Source organism: Neovison vison, chromosome 4 (assembly GCF_020171115.1).
Source record: "Neovison vison isolate M4711 chromosome 4, ASM_NN_V1, whole genome shotgun sequence".
In the NCBI taxonomy this organism is placed as follows: Eukaryota; Metazoa; Chordata; class Mammalia; order Carnivora; family Mustelidae; genus Neogale; species Neogale vison.
The window spans coordinates 189,600,054-189,621,755 of record NC_058094.1 but is presented as its reverse complement, the minus strand read 5'-3'; the positions used below and the strand labels follow the sequence as shown (position 1 = coordinate 189,621,755).

At 38.1% G+C, this 21,702-nt stretch overlaps 1 protein-coding gene across 2 annotated transcripts in view; it reads left to right on the top strand.

The window, feature by feature from the left end:
* Window positions 1-3,682: 3,682 nt before the first annotated feature.
* HERPUD2 (HERPUD family member 2) overlaps window positions 3,683-21,702 on the top strand; it is a 33,269-nt gene continuing 15,249 nt past the window's right edge. The window contains exons 1-5 of one of the 2 annotated variants that reach the window (XM_044246358.1): window positions 3,683-3,956; window positions 4,134-4,531; window positions 15,446-15,523; window positions 18,500-18,613; window positions 20,674-20,828. In XM_044246358.1, coding sequence (XP_044102293.1) covers window positions 4,385-4,531; window positions 15,446-15,523; window positions 18,500-18,613; window positions 20,674-20,828 — 494 coding nt within the window. In that variant the 5' untranslated portion in view covers window positions 3,683-3,956; window positions 4,134-4,384. The remainder of the gene's footprint in view (window positions 3,957-4,133; window positions 4,532-15,445; window positions 15,524-18,499; window positions 18,614-20,673; window positions 20,829-21,702) is intronic. The other variant, XM_044246357.1, reaches the window with a different exon arrangement.

Genomic DNA, 21,702 nt, shown 5'->3' with positions numbered 1-21,702 from the left:
GACCCATTAAGATTTTGAAAGTGTAGTGTTGAAATGAGCTAATTTGCCTAGGCTTTAAGTGTAGGATTTCATTGTTTTTAAACAATGAACTTGATTAACATTTGATTAGATACTTTGTGGCACAGCATCCTAAAAAAAAAAAAAAAGACAAGTTTGGTGTAAGTAGAAATAGAAGGAATCAGAAACCAGATGGCCAACATCATCTTTGAAATTTGCAACTGCAAGATCATCACTTGACTGAAGTCTTTCCTCTCAAGATTATTTAAAAAAAAATCAAAACACCACAAACTATATTATTCAACATCAAAAAGTATTTTACCTTCCTGGAAGATAGTCCAAATTTCAGTTAAGAAAAGTTCAGTAACAAGCACTTTATTTTCTTAAATTTTTAGGAGAAACTGAAATCTCACAGTATGAGTCAATATATGCTTATCTAGCTATCTTCTTTCCCATCCCAAAGATGAAAAGAATTGGGAAATGTCCCACAAATACTGTAAATCAACTCATGATTTACAAATAATTTTCTTTTAGACGAGTTTTACTTTCTTAACCTCATGGGCAGAAGTCACCTTGAACTACTGAATTATCTACTAGGATTATGTGTGCTGAATAGTTAATATTGTTCAAGTAGATTTAGTCTTTTTTTTTTTAAGATTTTATTTATTTATTTGACAGAGAGAGAGAGAGAGAGAGAGAGATCAAAAGTAGACAAGAGAGGCTGGCAGAGGGAGAGGCAGAAGCAGGCTCCTCGCTGAGCAGAGAGCCTGATGTGGGGCTCCATCCCAGGACCCTGAGACCATGACCTGAGCCAAAGGCAGAGGCTTAACCCCCTGAGCCACCCAGGTGCCCCTTAAGTATATGAAGTCTTAACCACCATAAATCCTTTACTATCTATTAGCATCACACCCTTAAGTATTTTCATTGGAGGCTCTTTTTTAGCAATAAATGGTAACTGAGATGTACAATTGTTCTTTCCCATTTCCATGTATCTGTAACTCGTACAGTGATCTAAATAGGCAGTTCAATGCTCATAGCAGTCTTTAAGTAACTGCAATCTTGCATCTCCTCAATGCTAACAATTTTTTCTACCCCAAATTCCAAGATAAATACTATCCACATTTTGGGGACCATCCTTTCATACACTGTTTTATACACATGTATACTTAACAAAAATGGGATCACATTCCAGGATCATGTGTTATGGCCAAATTCAACAGCATCAAAAGCATTTCTAAAGCACGTAGGTTACTGTGAAATTTAAAAAAAGACCATTTTTGTCTATATCATTTTTATACCCATATTTCAATCTCTTGAATGTTCCTTACATTTTTAAATACTAGTGAACCTCTGCTTTAAATAGTGAAGAGCACAGTGAAAGGCACATTCTGCCTTAATATTAATAATTACTAACATATATATCATCAAAAATGTACATTTCACAGTGCCAACTGAGATGACCACATTACTCAGTCTAAGTCACAAGCGTAAGTGACAAGAGTTGCAGAGTTAGGTGGTGGTGGTTGCGGAAACTTTCTGGCTCAAACAGGAAATGGACACAAAAGTCGTCTTAGCATAATCTCTTCCAGTCCCGTCCATGTTGCTACAAAAGTTGGGTATTCATCCTTTCTGATGGAGGCATAATACTCCATAGTGTATATGGACCACATCTTCCTTATCCATTCATCCGTTGAAGGGCATCTTGGTTCTTTCCATAGTTTGGCGACTGTGGCCATTGCTGCTATAAACACTGGGGTACAGATGGCCCTTCTTTTCACGACATCTGTATCTTTGGGGTAAATACCCAGGAGTGCAATTGCAGGGTCATAGGGAAGCGGAGTAGGGAATTTGGGTAAATTGGAAGGGTAGGGGAACCATGAGAGACTATGGACTCTGAAAAACAATCTGAGGGGTTTGCAGTGGCGGGGGGGGGGGGAGGTTGGGGTACCAGGTGGTGGGTATTATAGAGGGCACGGCTTGCATGGAGCACTGGGTGTGGTGAAAAAATAATGAATACTGTTTTTCTGAAAATAAATAAATTGAAAAAAAAAAAAGTCGTTTTAGGGCAGACAGCTTAGGACTTACATGGTTGCACAATGATGCCATAAAGGATCTAGCCTCTTTGAATTGTTCTGCTCTGTCATCCTTGGAATGCAGGCCTCTGTTCCATTTGTTGCTTCATGACCGAACTATGGCTGCTGCACCTCTGGCATCATATTCCTCAAGCAAAAAAAAAAAAAAAAAAAAAACAGGTTTAGGACATGTTCTGGCCCACAGAACATGTCCATCTAAAAACTTTCTTGAAAGGGCCAACGGCAACTTCAACTTTTGTCTAATTGGCTGGAGCTGCATCAAATGGACTACCCCTAGATGTACAGGAGTCTAGAAAAGGTATTTTTAGCTAGAATTAAGTTAAAGTTCCATTAGGTTGACTAAATACTAGGTAGAAAGAGACCAGGGTCTGCTACAGAAAACCTGAGTCATAGTAAGCTCTCCTTAGTACATGATAAAAAATAAAGGGGGCCTCACTCTTATTTCTGAAGAGCATTTTGAAGGTATGGCTCAAATATGGTAGATGTCCTACCATAAAGATAAAGAAGGTGGTTAAGGAAGTGAGGGTGTAAGGGATCCTGCTGCATGAGCTATAGAGAGGAAGAGTTTCCTCCTTGGTCACTAAATGGTAGCTAGCCTTCATTAACCCTTCTGAAGGCGAGAGGGGAAAAGACTAGCTCTCTTTATTATCTGCTTGCCTTGTCCTGTACGTGGAAGTGGAAAATGCACGTCCAACTTTAACTTGCTGTACTGATCCCCAAACCCGTGCAGAAAATGGAGAATAAGTCAGTTTTGGGCAGTGGGCAAAACCTTTGCGTTCTATGCCCAAGCCGTGAAAACAGCAAAATAACACTGCCATCTTTCTTCATCTCCCACTGAACGAAACACACAGTAGGGGCTCAGTAAACACCTACCAACTTTGTGAAGACTAAGAAGAGACGGAAATTAACATCTAAGATACTGTCATATGCCTGAACTGTACCAGATGGCTCACATACGTGGCTCATGTGCTCATCAACACGCAGTTAGAAAGCTATTACCATTTGGAGAACTAAACCAAGGCTCAGAAAGGATAGCCAGGGTCGCACGGAAAGTAAAGGCAGGCTTCAGGCTTCACTGAAATGAAAGCCTTTGCTCCCTACGCAGTGTACCCCAGGGTCTCTCCTCCACCAAAGGTCCTGGTACCGTGCTTTGCACAGTCGACACAAGACATTTGGAGCGGGAGTTTGATTCGGCATCTTGAAGGACACTAACTTCTGCAGAGAAACTCCTAGGGTGGAGAACACTTCTCCAGGCTCCAGGGTGTGGTCAAAACAGGACGTGCTAGCGCCAGCTCAGCTCGTGGTGAGGCCTGAGCACGGCTGGGGGACGGGAGCCAGCGAGCGGTCAGGCCAGGTGGGCTCCAACACAGCCCAGCGGCTTCGGGGCGACCCGGAGCTCAGCCCGCTGACCCCCGGGCAGTCGGGGGGCGGCGGGAGGCTGCGACTACAGAGGCAAAGCCGGGCGCCGGGGCGGGCCTCGCGTGACGCACTTCCGTCCTGCGCCTTCCGGCTTAAAGGGGCCCCGGGACCTAACTCGTAACAACAACAAAACCAGCGCGCTCGTGCCGGGCCCCTGGGCTTCTAGTCCCCGCCCTCCTGCCACCTGCCGCCGCCTCGGCCGCGCCCGGCCCTGCGCCGCGCTGCAGTGTCCTGCCCGAGGGGTCAGGCGGAGAGCGGACCGCGCCCTTTGGCCAACTTCTCCCGCGGCCACCGCGCCGCCTCGCGAGACCCGGGGCCGGGCTGTGGCCGCCGCGGAGCAGCAGGAAGGGAGCGGCCGCCGCGGAGGACGCCCAGTGGGACTGTGCGGACGGCGGCCCTGTCCGGGCGCGGAGGGCGGCGGTGGCGGGCCCCGCGGCCTTCTTTCAGGTACCCCCTGCCCCGGCGGGTCTCCCTGAGCGGCTCGGCCCCTTCTCTGGTCCGCTTGGCAGGGCCGTCGCGTAGGGGCCTTATTGCGTTTCAGCTTGGGGGTCGCGGCGGGGGCGGGGCAGTGACTCCCTCCCTTATCATTGCTTTCTCTCTCTTCCTCCCGGCCTCTCTCCGCAGTCCGGAGCCCGGCGGAGCCCGGACCTGGCGGGGAAAGCTGCACCCACGGCCGGGTCCCCGGACCCCGCCGCCGCCACTGTCCATCATCCTTGGTACCGGCAATGGCCTTTGTATCGCCCGATGCACTTGTGACTGACTTGGACACGGAATATTAAGAACCTACTTGCTGCCGTCCCTGTGCCAGTCGCGCCGGCAGTTACCACCTCGGCTCATCTGGGCTGCACCTCTTGACTGTTCAACTCGGGGGCACCATGGACCAAAATGGGATGGAGATTCCTGTGACCCTCATCATTAAAGCACCAAATCAGAAATACAGTGACCAGACTATTAGCTGCTTCTTGAACTGGACCGTGGGGAAACTAAAAACGCATCTATCTAACGTGTACCCTAGCAAACCAGTAAGTGTCTTAAAAGCTGGGCACAGCTGCTCTGGCCAGCAACTTTTCGTGCCATGCACTCCCGTCTCTCTGTTCATCCCCTCCCTTCTTGAATCAAATAGGTCTCTTGCTAGACTGCGAAGTATTTTGAGTTCCGAGATGTGTGTGTGTGTCTCTCGAGTGCCTCAACCATCATTAGTATCTTCCTCATGAGGTTCAGTTAATTAGTAAGAGTACTGTGTACAAAAATATCAAGGGACATAATAACTGACAGGCATAAAAAAGGACCATTTTCATTGGACTTAAGTCATTGGCCTAGTATGGGAGAGACAGATGGATCCTTAAAAAAGGTAAACACTGCAACCTATATTAAAGCTTTTATTGCTTTAGTTAGGCGTTGAGACTTTTAGAAGAACTACAGAAATAAGGCAGTTACTGCAAAAGCAGGAGGTTTAGAAAATCAACTCTTAGTTGGTCTTGTCTGTCAGTATTTTTGATACAAATATATATTTTTTTCCAATTTATTTATTTTCAGAAAAACAGTATTCATTATTTTTTCACCACACCCAGTGCTCCATGCAAGCTGTGCCCTCTATAATACCCACCACCTGGTACCCCAACCTCCCACCCCCCCCCCCCCCCCCCCCCCCCCCCCCCGCCACTGCAAACCCCTCAGATTGTTTTTCAGAGTCCATAGTCTCTCATGGTTCATCTCCCCTTCCAATTTACCCAAAAGCACATACCCTCCCCAATGTCCATAACCCCTACCCCCTTCTTCCAACCCCCCTCCCCCCAGCAACCCACAGTTTGTTTCGTGAGATTAAGAGTCACTTATGGTTTGTCTCCCTCCCTATCCTATCTTGTTAGTTGGTCCGAAGGTTGTGGGTTATTGTTAAGCTGTTTAACAAATATTTTTAATAGAGGAAGTAAAAACCCCCGAGTTATTTAAGTGCTTGAGACAAATTATCTGGAACTGCCATTTTTTCCAGATTCTTTGTTTTAAAGTTAAGATTTTCACAGGGGGTAACAGACTTGTTTTAAAATTTTCTGGTTTACAGAAGATTTCTTGTTGCATATAATTCATTCTACCCATTTTCAAAGTAGAAAAATAGTTTTTCAGAATAGTCAGAATTGAAAGTCAGATACTTCCATAGTGCTGTTTATAACATAGCTGGAATACCATTCCTAAATATATAAGTATATACTTGAGCACATATCTATGTGTGTGTTTGTGTGTCTCTGTCTCTCTCTATATATTTATATATAAAAGTGTGTATATACATATAGATATATGCTCAAGTATGTGCTTATATGAGATCTTTATATTGTATGATTAAACCAAAAGGGACTTGGTTTGCACTATGGTAGACCAAGAGTTACCACTTTTCTAAAACTTCTTCTTTTTCAAAAAGTATCTAAGAGAAGAGTGGTGTGAAACCCATTTACCTTACCTGCACCCAGTAGAAGTCAGTTTTTGGCAGGAGTTCTGCCCTCCTAGTGCTAATCTCTAGTACCCATATGGATCATTTGGCTGCTGGGAGGGCACATCAGTTGCAAACTTTTCTACACCGTCTCCTTAACCCACTTAGAACTCGTACACACACTTCCAGGTTTAACTGTGGCAAACCTGACTTTTCTCTTCTCCTCCAGCAAGTCATCTCCAAGTGAATTGTATTTTTTTAAAAAGATTTTATTTATTTATTTGACAGAGAGAGTGCGTGCATGCACAAATAGGGGGTGCTGCAGAGGGAGAGGGAGAAGCAGACTCCCTGCTGAGCAGGGAGCCCAATGAAGGGCTCAATTCCAGGACCGTGGGATCATGACCTGAGCTGAAGGCAGATGCTTAACCCACTGAGCTACCCAGGCACCCCTCCAGGTGAACTGTAATACTAAAATTTATTTCTAGTTAATGAGAGTGGGTGGAACTGGGGGTGAGGACCATGTGTTTGTTGTCTTAGAACTTCACTGAAAACTTCCCGTGGTTTTTAGATTTGACAGGCTTACATTCTAATTTACTTACCACATGAAAACTGATTTGAAGTTTTTAAATTGTTGAACACACCAACTATTTCAAAATACCCCGCAGGTAGTCTTCAGTATAGGAACTGGAGTATTAGAAGTTAACTTCATAAGATGGTTATTTAGAACAGAACATTTTGTAATATAAGCAATATTAATATATTATGAGAGAAGTTTGGGTTCTTATGAGCAGCCGCAAAGACTGCTTGACACTAATTCTGTGTTTAGGCATCTTAAGTGCTATTTGGTGTTTAACAGAGATTATTTCTTAGGCCTGATTCTTCGCACATCTGCCTGGTGGAGGTGGATGATTTAGAAGCAGAGTACGGTTCCAGTGCCTTGTAGAAGTAAGTGTTCTCCAGTAAGGAGTAGAAAAGTTGATGGCTCTGGTCAGTAGCGCTCTAATTGGGTCTGATGGGCCAAGGGTGGGTGGAGGGCCTTCGTATCTGTGGGCAGTGGTTTCTAGGAAAGTAAATAGGAGCTGCTAGAGGGAAAAGAATGGAGATTTGAAGTTGTCCTTTTAGGATCTCTAAAATAGGTCACATGTCTACTGCTGTTAGCAGAACTCTGGCTAAACTCTGAGCTAACAGAGTTATCTCTTAGCTAACTAGCTAAACAGTTAACAGAACTGGCTAAACAAGAGCGTATTTAGTCTTAAGATTTTAGCCTTATCGTCAGATACTGATTTGACTTAATCATAATCTCCACATGAATATTTGAAATTCAATCTTCCATCTGTCAGTAAACCTGCAGCAAATAAACCCTTTCCCATCAAAGCATATTTTCTTGGGCTTCATTTATTTATTTAATTAGCATTTTATTGACCTGGCATTTGGGTGTCTATATGTTAAGCATGAGGTGATGATGATCCCTTTGCTGTTATGAAGCTCAGATCCAGTGGGGATACAGATATGTAGTAAAAAGCTCTAGTATTATGTGACTTGTGTTACACGAGAGGGATGCTATAGGAGCATAGGGAGGGAATGGTCAACTCTGAAGGGAATGTGTAGCTGATTTAAGAAAAGGTTCACAGTGACATTTTTCTTTATTTTCTTTCTTTCTTTCTTTCTTTTTCTTTTTTTTTTTTTTTTTTTAAGATTTTGTTATTTGAAAGAGAGAGAATGAGAAAGAGAGCATGAGAAGGGGGAGGATCAGAGGGAGAAGTAGACTCCCTCCTGAGCAAGGAGCATGATCCTCTGGGGTCAAAGATCATGATCTGAGCTGAAGGCATTCACTTAACCAACTGAGCCACCCAGGTGCTCTTGGGGACATTTTTCTTAAAGAGTTGATAACAGTTTTAAGTAGACAAGTAGCTGCTTTTTTTTCCTTTTTAAACCTTTTATTTCAAAGGTAATGTTGCTCTGATGATTCTCACTGTAATTATGTATTATGTAAAAAGATTACATATCCATGATGGGCTCCAGAGGGGAAGGTGTTTTCTAGTTAGGAAATAGGGCAGTTGCCATATTTACATAAAACTTTATAGTGCCATCACTAAAAACCTGGAATTGAACTCTTTGGGAGTTTTGTTTAACTTTGAATGTTATTGATAATTGGTTTAGGATTTGGTGTAGGAATTGAAAAGTGCATCAGTTCATGTCAATAGTGTACATAGATAATTGTGAATTATGTTGTGATATGACATTTTTCATCACTTCATGACTTTAGATTTTCAGATCCTGAAATTGGCCAGTAATGTGAAATAATTATTCTGTAAATTTGGGTACTTGCTCCTGGGGCATGAAAATATCTGTCAGGAAGGCGACTTTTACTTGAGTATTTTGCTACTTTAATATAGTTTATTTGCTAGAGATGTAAATATGAAAATAGCTGAACTTCATGTTATTCAGTAGAATGGACTGTCTTAGAGAAAACTTTAAAAAGTAGGGATCTCTAAGTCTTATTAGGTCTCTTTCTCATTATTGCTTCTTTCTCTCATACACAAACAATAACTAAGATGGACCTGACTCACCCTGAATTCAGTTTTGAGGATAAACGGGCTTTCCTTAGCTTCTCACTTTTCAGTCTTGAGGTCAAAATGCCTGTTAAACGTGTCCCTCGGTTCTGGGTAGATTTCCTTTGTCTAGGTGCTTTATACTCTCAAACTAAAGCAGTCAATATCATTTTCTCTTCTAGCTCTCCTGCTCAGCTAGGGAGGTTTGTTCTGGTTTTTCAAATTGCTCCACTGCTCTGAGATTATGTTAGAATTAAAGACATAGGAATAGAACCAGTTGTATGGGTTCTGTTCTTGAGAATATAACATTCCATAACCAAATTGTCTACAGTTGAGATGGAAGTCTTAATTTCATTAGCAGTGGAAATAGCTTGAATAATCTAATTTGAGGTTTATATCTGTCTCATTTTTGTAATTCCCTATTACCTTACTCAGGTATATAATTTAAAAAACGTATTTAACTGTCTCAGAACTATTGACTTAAAGGGGCTTATAATCCATACTTTTAAATAATTTTTGTTTTATAAGACTTGTCTTTACAATTTTAGTGCATATGTTTAAGAGGGTTTCATGTCGCGTAGCAATATAGTTCATATTTTTAAAACTCTGGACAAAGGACATTATTACATTGTGAAGATTGATGAAAAGTTAAAAGTTTTGAATGAGTGTGGACTAAATCTGTTTTATTTTTTATTTTTAAAAAGATTTTATTTATTTATTTGACAGAGAGAGATAGAGCAAGAGAGGGAACACAAGCGGGGGAGTGGGAGAGGCAGGCTTCGGCTAAGCAAGGAACTTGATTAGGGGCTTGATCCCAGGACCCTGGGATCATGACCTGAGCCGAAGGCAGATATTTAACAACTGAGCCACCCAGGTGCCCCTTATTTTTTTTTTTTAATTTTTTTGAGATTTTATTTATTTTTCAGAAAAAGAGAGGGAGGAAGGGTAGGAGGGAGAGAAGGAGCGCACAAGCGGGGGGAGCTAGAGGCAGAGGGAGAAGCAGCAGGATCCCTGCTGAGTGAGGAGCCCTATGTTTGACTCATCCCAGGACCCTGGGTCATGACCTGAGCTGAAGGCAGGCACTTAACCAACTGAGCCACTGGACATCTCTAAATTTGTTTTATTTAACTCCTTTGTAGTCTTTTCCTAATGTATTTTTTCAGGAAATAACAGTACTATGTTTTGTTTAATCATGCATTTTTTAAGATATGGATTTTTCTAGAACTTTTAGTTAAGTTTCTCACCTCTACATAATAGATAGTGATTTCATGGTCTCAGATGCTTTTGTTTAACTGTCACAGTTGGTGCTCAGATTTTAAACTTCCATTTACTAAGTGGTTGCCATATATCTTAAGCATTCTACTAAGTATTTTATGTGTTTTATCACATTTATTCCTCATAAACATCTTATGATGTAAGTTTTATTTATTAGCTCTATTGTATAAATAATAGAACTCCTTATGTAGTAGAATTAGAATTTGAACCCAGGTTGGTCTGACTTTCAAGTCTCAGTGCTTAAACCATTAATTCACATTGTATATGATGGTTATATGTAATAAGATGAAGAAAGGCATTTAGGGACCTGGCCATCTTAGCTATATACACTTACAAACTGCAAAGAAGTGAAGTATAAAAAGAGGTGTATGGTTAGATGGTTTGTCATTTAAAGGCTGTAGATGAATGGATAACATAGCCTTAATAGTGTTCTAATGCAGGTCCTGTTAGTGTGTGCTATTTCTGTTTGTTTTGATGAATTTTAGGGAAGTTATGGGAATCTAGTATGTTAAGACCTCAAAAGCACATTGCTTTTCTTTATCTTTTCACATTCTTGCTTGCTTGTATAAACCACAGCAGACATGTATTTTGGCATTCTCTGTTGTATGTATACCTGATTTGCAAATGGCCTGTGAGGGGAAACAGCTAAGCAGGGATGTCCCTTTGGGATTCTAGAGAAAATTATTTTTTAAGCTCCTGTATGCTGGTTTTGTTTATTGCTGTTCCAAGAAGATTAGGGGTAGAGGCAGTTTGGGTAAACCATGCTTCCTTTTACAGTGCTTCTGAATTCTCTGGGGTTTTTAATTTGGGTGAATTTAGTGGGAATGAGAGGAAGCTTTGTTACAGTTCAAATTCATAGAATTCATTTCCCACAGAATCAATATGTTGTGTACCTTCTGGGAACTACCTCTTTACAGCTATTTGACACTTGTGACTGAGCTATATGTAAGTACTGAAATAATAATAATTACCACTTTCAATGGGTAAGGACTTGGGTTCTAGTTCTTTGAACTAACATGTAAGTTGAAGATTTTTTATACTAAGGTATTTGACTATGTTGATTCAGATACTAATAAGAACATGATTTTTTAAAGCCATCCAAAATGAGAGACTGTATTTAGTTCCTCATATACAAAATTTAATCTTTTGATACCAACGAGATGACATTCTAGAAATACGAAACTGTTGTTGGTTTTGTAAACTCATCTATCAAATTCTTCTATTTTAAATACATTAGGGATGCACAGTGTTTTGTCTGTTTTTGATATCTGATTAAATGTTAAAAAGTCAGATACTTTAGATAGTATATGTAAACCTTTTAGGAAGAAAAACATCTTCCTAGTTTATGACTTATTTTTGCATATTATATTAAGCTGATGAGCTTTCCTCACCTTGGTTTTTAGCAATGTCTGTTAAGTGGGTGGCAGAATTTTTTGGGCCAGCTAGTTAAGCAGGTATTTATTTGGAGTGGCCTTGGTTCTGTCTCTGGGCTCCTCAGAGTACCATCAGGATGTTCCTAAGTTGGTAATTTAGCTGCCTCGGCTCTACCATGTAATGCCAGGTACCATGTATCTCTAGGCTTTATCTAGTGGTTGAGTAGTGGAAGTAGTGAGAGGAGCATTATCTGATAGGACTTGCTGACTATTGGATATCGTGTGTGAGCAACAGGAAGCATGGTGGTGGTGTTAACATAGATGGTCAAGTGTTATGTATCTGTGTAACCAGTATCTTAACAGTAGACTATTAATGGACAGTTTAATTAGGACTTAGTTTTAGATTTACCAATCCTGAGTCTTCTGGATTTTTATATCGAAAGGGTACCATGTGATTTTTTTTTTTAAAAAGCTACTGAGATTATGAAGTTTGTTATAGCATATGTATAGTAACATTACTTAACCTAACTAATACAGAAATGGATTTCCAATCACGATAAACGATGCTGTTATTAGCTGGTCTGGATAAATAAAGTTGTGTCACTTTTATAAGTGAAACTGAATCGAATTGAGATCTCAGAAATCTGTATTTTTCCCAGTACTCTAGTTTATGATCCAAAATGGCTAGTTGAAAGTTCAGGCTAGTTGAAAGTTACTGCCTGAATCAGTTGATTACTGATTGTGTTGTTTGTTATCATGTCTAACTACTGGTATTCCAGATATTTAAATTAATTAATGTATTGATATTTAAAGTGAAGAGGCAATTCTTTTAGTGACATAGAAAAATTTTCAGATCTTCTCGCCTAAGTTAGGCACATGAAAATTCCTTTTTCTGTTTTTCAGTCATAGTAAAATTAAAGAATTCCTTTCTTTTAAAATTTCTGATTATTTGAAGACATTTGAATATTTAATTTTATGAAACAATTTTATTGAGATATAATTCACATACTGTAAAACTTGCTCTTTAAAGTCTAGAAGTCCATCAACAGAAGAATAAAGAAGATATGGTATGCATATATATATCAATCACATGTAGCAAATATATATGCATATATACCTATACATACACAGTGGAATATTATGCAGCCATCAAGAAATGAAATCTTGCCTTTTGCAATGATGTGGATGGAGCTAGAGGGTATTATGCTAAGAAGTAAGTCAATCAGAGAAGGGCAATTATATGATCTCACTGATATGTGGAATTTGAGAAACAAATCACGGATCACGGAAGGGAGGGAAAAATGAAACAAGCTGAAACCAGAGTGGGAAACAAACCATAAGAGACTCTTAATCTTAGGAAACAAACTGAAGGTTGCTGGAGTGGAGGGCTGTGGTGGGGAGGGGGTGGCTGGGTGATGGATACTGGGGAGGGTATGTGCTATGAATGCTATGAATTGTGTAAAACTGATGAATCACAGACCTATACCCCTGAAACAAATAATAAATTAGTTAATTAAAAACAAAAACCAAAAAAAAAAAGCAAAAACCAAAATAAAAAAATAAAATAAAAACAAAAAAATCCTTGCTCTTTAACATGTGCAACCTAGTGGTTCTTAGGTAATTCACAAAGTTGTGCAGTTATTATGACTAATTTCAGAACATTTTTGATACCTCAAAAAAGAAAACTTATGCTCACTAGTAGTCACTCTCCATTTTTGGTAACTACTGATCTACTTTCTGTCTATAGATTTGCCTATTCTAGAAATTACGTATCAATGGAATCATAGTATATATGGTCTTTTTTGTCTGGCTCCTTTCACTTAGCATAATGTTTACAAGGTTCACCCACATTATAGCATGTATCAGTTCTTCATTACTTTTTATGGCCAACTAGTATTTATTTTATGTATTTATCATACTTTGTTTATTCATTCATCAGTTGATGGACATTGAGATTGTTTCTACTTTTTGGCTATTATGGCTAAAGTTGTTCTGGACATTCTTATGCAAGTTATCATGTGGACATAAGTTTTCAGTTTTCTTTGGTATATACCTAGGAGTGGAATTGGGTATATGCTGAGACATCGAGTAACTCTTTTTTTGGGGGGGGCTAGATTTACTTATTTTAGAGAGAGAGTGAACAGGGAAAAGGACAGAGGGAGAAGGAGAGAGACTCTCAAGCAGACTCTGTGCTGAGCATGGAATCCTCCTTCAGGCTTGATCTCAAAAGACCATGAGATCCCGAGCTGAGCTGGAAATCGAGAATCTGCCGCTTAATTGACTGAGCCACGTAGGTGGCCCCCATTGGGTAACTCTTTGTTTAACTCTCTGAGGAACTGCCAAACTTTCATAGAGGCTGTTCCATTTCATATTCCTACCAGTGGTATGTGAGGGTTCCAATTTCTCCACATCCTCATCCATTCTTGTTTTTGCTTCGTGTACTTGGTGGGGGGGTGCGTGCCATGTAATTTTGCTATATTATTGTATGCCTTTTTGAAAATTGATGTTCCTTTGTTGTGGAAAGATAAAGGTTTATTCAAAGTTGACCCAATTGATACTTATTTTGTTGACTGTGGTAATGTTGCAGTTATTTGGGGGTAAAAGAACAAAAACAAAAACCCAAAACCTGTTCCAGATACATACTGCTTTTACAGGTGAAAAGAAATGATGTGTGATATTTGTTTCAAAACTCTCTTTTCCCTCAAAAAGGCAATGGGGGATAGATGAAAGAAGAATAGCAAAATATTGATAATTGTTTGAGTTGAATATTTGGGAGTTCTTGAAGATGGTATCTTGGGGTTTGTTTTGTTCTCTCCACCTTGTGTATGTTTAAAAATTTTCATAGTAAAGAAAAAAATTTCATAAGACTGTCCTTTATGCAGAATGGTATGACATAGAAGTATCTATTAAATGTTTGGACTGATGGAAAAATGATACCTTATGATGACTGTAGTATTTATCAAAGAAACTTTTTTAGATTCCAGCTGAATTAATAAGTATATTATGGAAACTTGTAAAGCATTATAGAATTCATTTTGTCCATGGGTTAAATCAATTATTATCTATTTAGCTTTTAAGTTATGTTATATAATTTACTATTCATTCCCCACTCAGTATTTATATGTATTGATTGAAATTTCAAGATTTGTGACAGTGTATTTTTAAAAAAACCTCTTGTGTTGATTTGGTTGTTTACATATTGGAATTTGAACTTGTGCATTTTGGGAATGGCACACTCAAAATACTCTCAGGAGAAGCTAGATTATGCCTAACAGCTAAGTATCTTGGAAACAGAGCTATACCTTTCCCTTCATCGTGGGTGCTCAAGCAGCCCTGAACCACAGATCTTATTCAGTATGACAGTTTCTATTATGATTATTTTTGCTATAAGACCCTTGTTAGTAGCCATGCTGAATACATATATTCTGTTTGAAAATTGTTACAGTTGTTGCTTGGATTTAGCATATTTAACAATTGTTGATATAACTAATATTTAATTGTTTTAATAGAATTTGTGGAACATCTGCCTATTTAGGTACTATGGGGACCATACATAATTTGATTTTAAATACTTTAATAGTAGTAGTGTGAGCACTTAGCAGATTTATCATACATACAAAATGGGACAGAAGTAACCAGAATGTATTTCCTATTCTCTGTTTCATATAGAGATGACAGCTGAATCTCTATGCACTTGAGTTGATTTTTCTTTAGTCCTGTGTTTTTGAAAAATGTACAGAGGTATTTGTGAGAATGGCAGGAATAATAAAAACTGGAATTGTTACATAAAACTGTAACTGAATCCAAATGACTCTTGAATTAAAACCAATAAATTGTGCTATATGTTAGTAAAGAAGAAAATAAATTTTGTGTATTCTTTTAAATTATAAATACTGATAAAACAATTCAAAGTAACTGTGGTGACCTTGAAGTTTTATCCCATTGTTGACTTATTATTACTAGAAGGCTAGCCATCTTCTCATATTGTTAAAGGTTTTTGATGATAGTCACACATGCATTGTTTGATGGCTGAAAAGGCAAACTTCTAGTTTACCTTTTTCTCCTTTTTTAAAAAAATGGTAATTACCTGTATTTAGTTGTATCTACCTATTTATATTTTATTATAGACTATCACTTGCTGAGCTCTTAATGTCAAGTAGAATTTGGGGAAAAAAATTCTTAAATTATGTCAGTTTTCTGCTAAACTGTGCCTAAAGGGAGTTTTATTTTACTCATATTTAGGCATGTTATTCCCAACTTCCAATTTGTATAATTAGAAAAAAGTTGAATTATTTTCTTTGTCCCATTTCTTAGTTGACGAAGGATCAGAGATTGGTGTATTCGGGCAGACTGCTTCCCGATCATCTGCAGCTGAAAGACATTCTCAGAAAAGTAAGCTTTTCTAACCACTATTTGATACCAGATACATTCAGAGTATGAAAAGAGATATGTTTTGAAGTTTTATCTGTATCCAGCTAGTTCAGTTTTAGATAACTAAAACTGGGTAGCAAAACAGATAAACATGAATTAGAAAGTAAGAAACATAATGATGGAGTCTAGTTAGTTTAGGTAGTAGTTTTGTATATCCATCTGACAGCTAAATTTGAAATATGATTTTATGTTTCTGTGCAGGTATTTGTTATATAAGAAAGCAGTATTGACTTATCAGTAGAGTATTCAAGTAGTAGTGAAGGATTTTCACTGATCTCTTCTCTCTTAAATCTCTTAAATCTTAAATCTTAAATTTTAGCTTTGCTGTTGTGACCTCTTGCTGTCATTTTCATTTTAAGCAGGTAGTTTTAGTTTGCCAAAGTGGTTTAACAGCTTCTCTTCCTTGACCCCCCTCAAAAATAGTGGATTGTGGGGGTGCCTTGGTGGTTCAGTGGGTTAAGCCTCTGCCTTTGGCTCAGGTCATGATCTCAGGGTCCTGGGATCGAGTCCTGCATTAGGCTCTCTGCTCAGCAGTTAGCCTGCTTCCTTCTCTCTCTCTCTCTGCCTACTTGTGATCTCTCTCTCTCTGTCAAATAAATAAATAAAAACCTTAAAAAATAGTGGATTGCAGCAGATTTTCCCCCTTTCTCTCTCTTTGATAGACTTTTTTTTTTTCTTTTTAAGTAAGCCCTATGCTCGATGTGGGGCTTGAATTCATGACCCTGAGATCAAGAGCCACATCCTTACTAATGACCCAGCCAGGTGCCCTGATAGACATGAATTTTTGGAATAGTTTTAGGTTCACAGCACAGTTGAGCAGAAGGTATAGAGATTCTCCATATACCCCATGTTTTTACATATGCCTAGGCTACCCCACTAACAAAATTCCACATCAGAGTGGTATATTTGTTATAGCTGACTTTGTACACAGTGATGTACAGCGATGTAGCATTATCATCAAAAGTCCGTAGTTTACATTAGAATTCACTCTTGGTGTGGTACAATTTATGGGTTTCCCAAGTAAATAATGATGTGTATCCACCATTATAATATCCTGAAGAATAGTTTCACTACCCTAGAAATCCTGTGTGCTCCACCTGTTCATCTTCCCCCTGTGTTTATGCTTAAAAATGTTTCTGCTATATGCTCTTTGAAATACACACTTATTTATAATTTTAATCCAAGATGGCTAGACTATGCATATGAATACTTTAAAAAATTATTCATTTGACAGAGAGAGAGACAGCGAGAGAGGGAACACAGGCAGGACGAGTGAGAGAGGGAGAAGCAGGCTTCCTGCTGAGCAGGGAGTCCAGCACGGGCGATCACAGGACCTGGGATCATGATCTGAGTCAAAGGCAGACACTTAATGACTGAGCCACCCAGGTGCCTCTTAATACTTTTAAAAAGGTTTTTGCTTCCATAAATGATTTCTGTCCAGAAGAGTTAAAATAAAAATGCTCAAAGGATGTTGTGTCCCTTATATGAAACATTTTGAACAATCTGTTTATATTTTGAATAGATCTTAAAAGCGTTTTTTTAAAGTCAGGGTACCCCTTTACTTTTTTTCAGGTAGATGCTGACATTAGCTTTACCAGTTTAGTTATAAAATATTTTGCAGAAATGTTCTCCAAAGGTGAATGAAAACTATTAATTGATTGTGATTAATAATGACCTTTGAAACTAGATTTCTAAGGGTAAACATCTTATACTTGGATGCTTTTTAGTATTTTGTATTCTGAAGCTAAGAGGACCTTAAGTCAGGTGTGCTTTCTACCTACCTTCGTAGGCATAGTTCATGTCATGCTTTCTCTGGGAATGTCTTCTCCCTAGCTTTCTAACCTTGTTAACTTGTTAAACAATTGTAATTTATGCCTCTCAGTTTTGTGCAAAAGACTGTTTTATATATTCCCTAACTGTGCTCTAATGTGCTGTTCTGATATTTTAACAATGTCATGAGCCTCTTTAGGTGAAGGGTTGACTCTTACCCTTTTTTGGATTTACCTCAGAATTACGCACAATTCTAGGATGATGGAAGGCATTGATTCATTCTTAGTTTCTGGTAGCTTCATTTCTCTTTCTCACAAATGGGAATCTTTCTTTTCTTTCTGTCCCGTTTTCTTGACCATTTTCTTGTTTTCTTTTCTTTTTTCCTTTTTTTAAGTTGCTGAGTCATCCTTTGTTCTTCTCTGCCCTCCTTTATTTTCTCTCCTTTCTCCATCTTACATATACTAGCTTTATGCCTGACTATAAATATACTCATGAAATCACTAAGCTTAAATGCCATTCCTAATCCTTATTAGAATATTTTCCTTCAGCCATAGTCACAAGGAAACACATGGAATATGTACAGAATGTAGTTCAAATATATACTTTAAATCTGCGTATAATTGTTAGAGGTAAAACTAATTTTTGAATTAAAATAAAAGAAACTATATCACCTGGCTAAAATTAAGGTAGAGTAGGTACAGTTGAGTTTCTTTATTAGGGCTGCAAAGTCTCTAGTAATGGAAATATTTTCACTACTCAAAATTTGTAGGCCTAAGTTCCAATGTGACTGTTACATAGTTTTGATATTATAATGCTAGATATCTTTATGTTGAAGAAGTAGATTCCATTGATACAACTTCATAGCACTGCTTGCTTTGAGACTCCTTGATATACAAAGTAATTTTTTCATATAGTAGGTACTGCATAGTCTATAGTTAGATTAGATGGTTTTCTATAGAGCATGGAGAATATATTGAATTCAGAAGGGCCCCAGATAGTGAAAGAGTAAATCACCATACCTTCAGATGGCAATGATTTATTACTAATAAAATGGTTATGCTAGAAAGGAATTTAAAATTGGAGTTAAATATTTCAGCTTAGTTACTGACTTTTTGAATTATACACTTTCCAGTACTACCCTTTCAATGTAATTTTCTTTAATTTTAGCAAGATGAGTATCATATGGTTCATCTAGTATGTACTTCTCGGACTCCTCCCAGTTCTCCAAAATCCAGCACCACTAGAGAAAGTCATGAAGCATTGGCATCCAGCAGCAGTTCTGTGAGTTTTCTGGGGAGGAGTAAATGTTGAAGTTTTCTGATTATCCTTGGAAGTGAAAAAACAGAACAATTGGAGCTTGTGGGTTGTGAGATTGTGTTTTGAACAGCTTGAGTTAGGTGTTTAAACTTTGTTTTTAGAGATCCAGTGCATAGTGTTATCCCTGGAAGCTTGAGTTATTTGCTGTAGGGATTGAAGATCCAATCTTCAGGGGTTAAATGCTAAAATACCCAGAAAACAGAGTGATGATATGATTACATAGTTTAAAATCTAGGACCAGTAAAGTTACAAATATTAAAGGTATTTGTATTCAAGGTGGATTAAATTATTTAAGTTTTGAGTACGCTAAATCTTCTTGAAGTAGATTGCTTCGTCAAGAATTTTGTTTTTTTAAAATGACTGGATTTGGACATACATTCCAACTTCAGGAGGAAAAATTATTTCATCTGCTCAGTTCTTTCAGACTTGGATATTTATTTTTCCCTTCTTATTTTTCCATCTGCCAGAATTGTTTTGGAAATTTTTAAAACGTTGAACTTTTCAACTTAGATATACTCATATAACTTTTAAAGACAAATTCTTTATGTTTAATTATTTTTGGTTTCCCATTAAAGTTTTATATGACACATTTGGAGGTAAGAGAAAAGGATTGGATGAATGGAAGGTTGCTTTAAATCTCTTGGGCAAGAAACTTACATACTGCTAAGTATACTTACCTTCTTGACAAGAATGTAACCAAAACTTGAAGGAGGGGATGGATGGCCCAAGGTTATAACTAGTTGAAGGATCTTCCAGTAATTACTAGTTAACTGTTTCTTTAAGAAACTAGATCCTTTAGTTGTTATATTTAATTAGTATGGGCTCAGTGGTAAGTATTTTCCAGCATGAACTATGAGAATTTAGCTTTCATTAAACTGAAGTTTGGTTTATCAGTAAACCCAAGGGTCTTTCTATGTTTTCCTACCTTTCAATAAGAAGAGACAAAACACTGGCCTAGGCACAGAGTTCAGGATATAGTCTTTGGACACATATATGTTGCTTCAGTTTTTGTTAAGAAGGATCCTTCCTCACTTGTCTCGTGATTCTTCAGCCATGATTTCATGTTGTTAGTATATATATATTCATTTTTTTCAAGCTGTGTTATGAAAATCTGAGAAGTATTAAGGGAAAATTAAGTTGAATTATCCTTTTTTTATGGCTGAGAAATTTCAGTGGGATTTGAGAATGTCTTAAAAGTCTAGTCATTGAAAGTGTTATCTAATAAGGTCAGAAAAAAATTAGTTCTAGCAAATTTAGCAAAATTTTAGCAAAATTAGGCTGGGATGCCAAATGGCTGTGTGTTAATTTTTTTAAAAAATGACTAACATATTATGCTGGTCCATTTAATGAGAAATTTTGACAGAAAGGAAGCCTTTACCAGTTTAGGTCCCTAAGAATCAGACTCCCTGGACTGATTAGGTAGACACCTACTTGGTGTCTACTTTTTGTGGAATAACCTCTTAAAGAAAGCTTTGTTAGTTTTGCAAAAGACTGCTCTTCCTGGAAGGCACTTTTTGCATAGCAGGAGTTAGGAAGATAGACATACCAAAAGACATCCAGTTAATAGGAAGGCAGTATAAGTAAAATATAATTTTAATGAAGTTGGAAAGATGTTAAAATTATATTCTGTCCAGCTATTTTATATTTCAAGTGTAATTATGTTTTAAATTTATATAAAACACATGACAAACTATTTTCAAACAGCAACAAATTGCGGTGGTCTTTAAGTCATTACATTTTTAAGGTTATTGAATCTGTGAGTTAATATCATCAGAACATGAAAACTTTAAAATCTTTATTGGTATCTTGTTCATTTTGTAAAAAAACGTATTTTTTATTTTCTGAACTCTTAACCTCATCAGAATGAAAATATCAGCCTGTTATGTTGGGCCCAAGATTCAAATCTGTATATTTCTAAAATTCATTTTTTGCAGTTCATAAATACGTTTTTACCACTGTGTCTCTAATCTCATATTGCAATGAATTAAATCTCCTTGAAGAAATAATTACATTTTTGTTTGTAGAGTTCAGATCAGTCAGGATCAACAACTCCATCATCCAGTCAAGAAACCTTGTCTTTAGCTGCCAGTTCTTCCTCAGAAGGATTGAGGCAACGTACCCTTCCACAAGCACAAACTGACCCAGCACAGAGTCATCAGTTCCCCTATGTAATGCAAGGGTGAGTGAAATCGTAGTTGGGCCTCTTAAAAATCTGTTACTCCTGATTTCAGGATAGTCCCTTTGCAATAATCAATGGAAATTTATTCAGATTCTTCCTTATACATTTTGAGAAGTAGGGGGTTAAGTAGAGCAGTGCTTTTGAAAGCTGGCCATACCTCAGAATCATCTAGGGCAGTGCTTCTCAGCCTTTACTCTTTGTGCTAATCACCTGGGGATCTTGTTAAGCAGTAAATCTGATGAGCCTGAGATTCTGCATTTCCGGCAAGCTCCCAGGTGCTGCTGATGCTTCTGATACTTTGAGCACACTTCACATAGCAGGATTTAGGTAACTAAACAAATTCTTTTTTAGTCAGTTTCACAATGGATCTACTCAAATTTTCTGGGAAGCTGATGGGTGAGTGAGGATGTTCATGGAAGAGTATAAGGCCCAATAATCTGGTTTTAGAAAGTTCCACAGGTGTTTCTGATCAGCCAGACTTGGTAACAACTGTGATGTATTAAAAAGGATATGTTAGCCATTGCATGTTATCTAGTCTGTGTTAGCGGAGTTTACCCAAGAGGCTTGATATGGCTACGTTATATTTAGCAATTATAACGGGCCTCTTGGATTAGGCAGTTCTAGGGGGAAGTGCAGCCAACAGCCACAGCACATCCTTCAGTCAGTCAAATAAGATCCTGGAGAATACGGTTTGGACCTGGGTTGTGTTTGAAACCAAGGTATTTAACTGGGGGTACTGTTGTTATTTTTGAAGTAAAGGAAACATGAGTAATATATTGGTAGTGAGATAGTTTTGTATTGCATAGCATGCCATGGTCCTGCCGTGTGTGGCAGTACTCCAGACCTATGATTGTGAGGCTGGAAATCAGGAAGT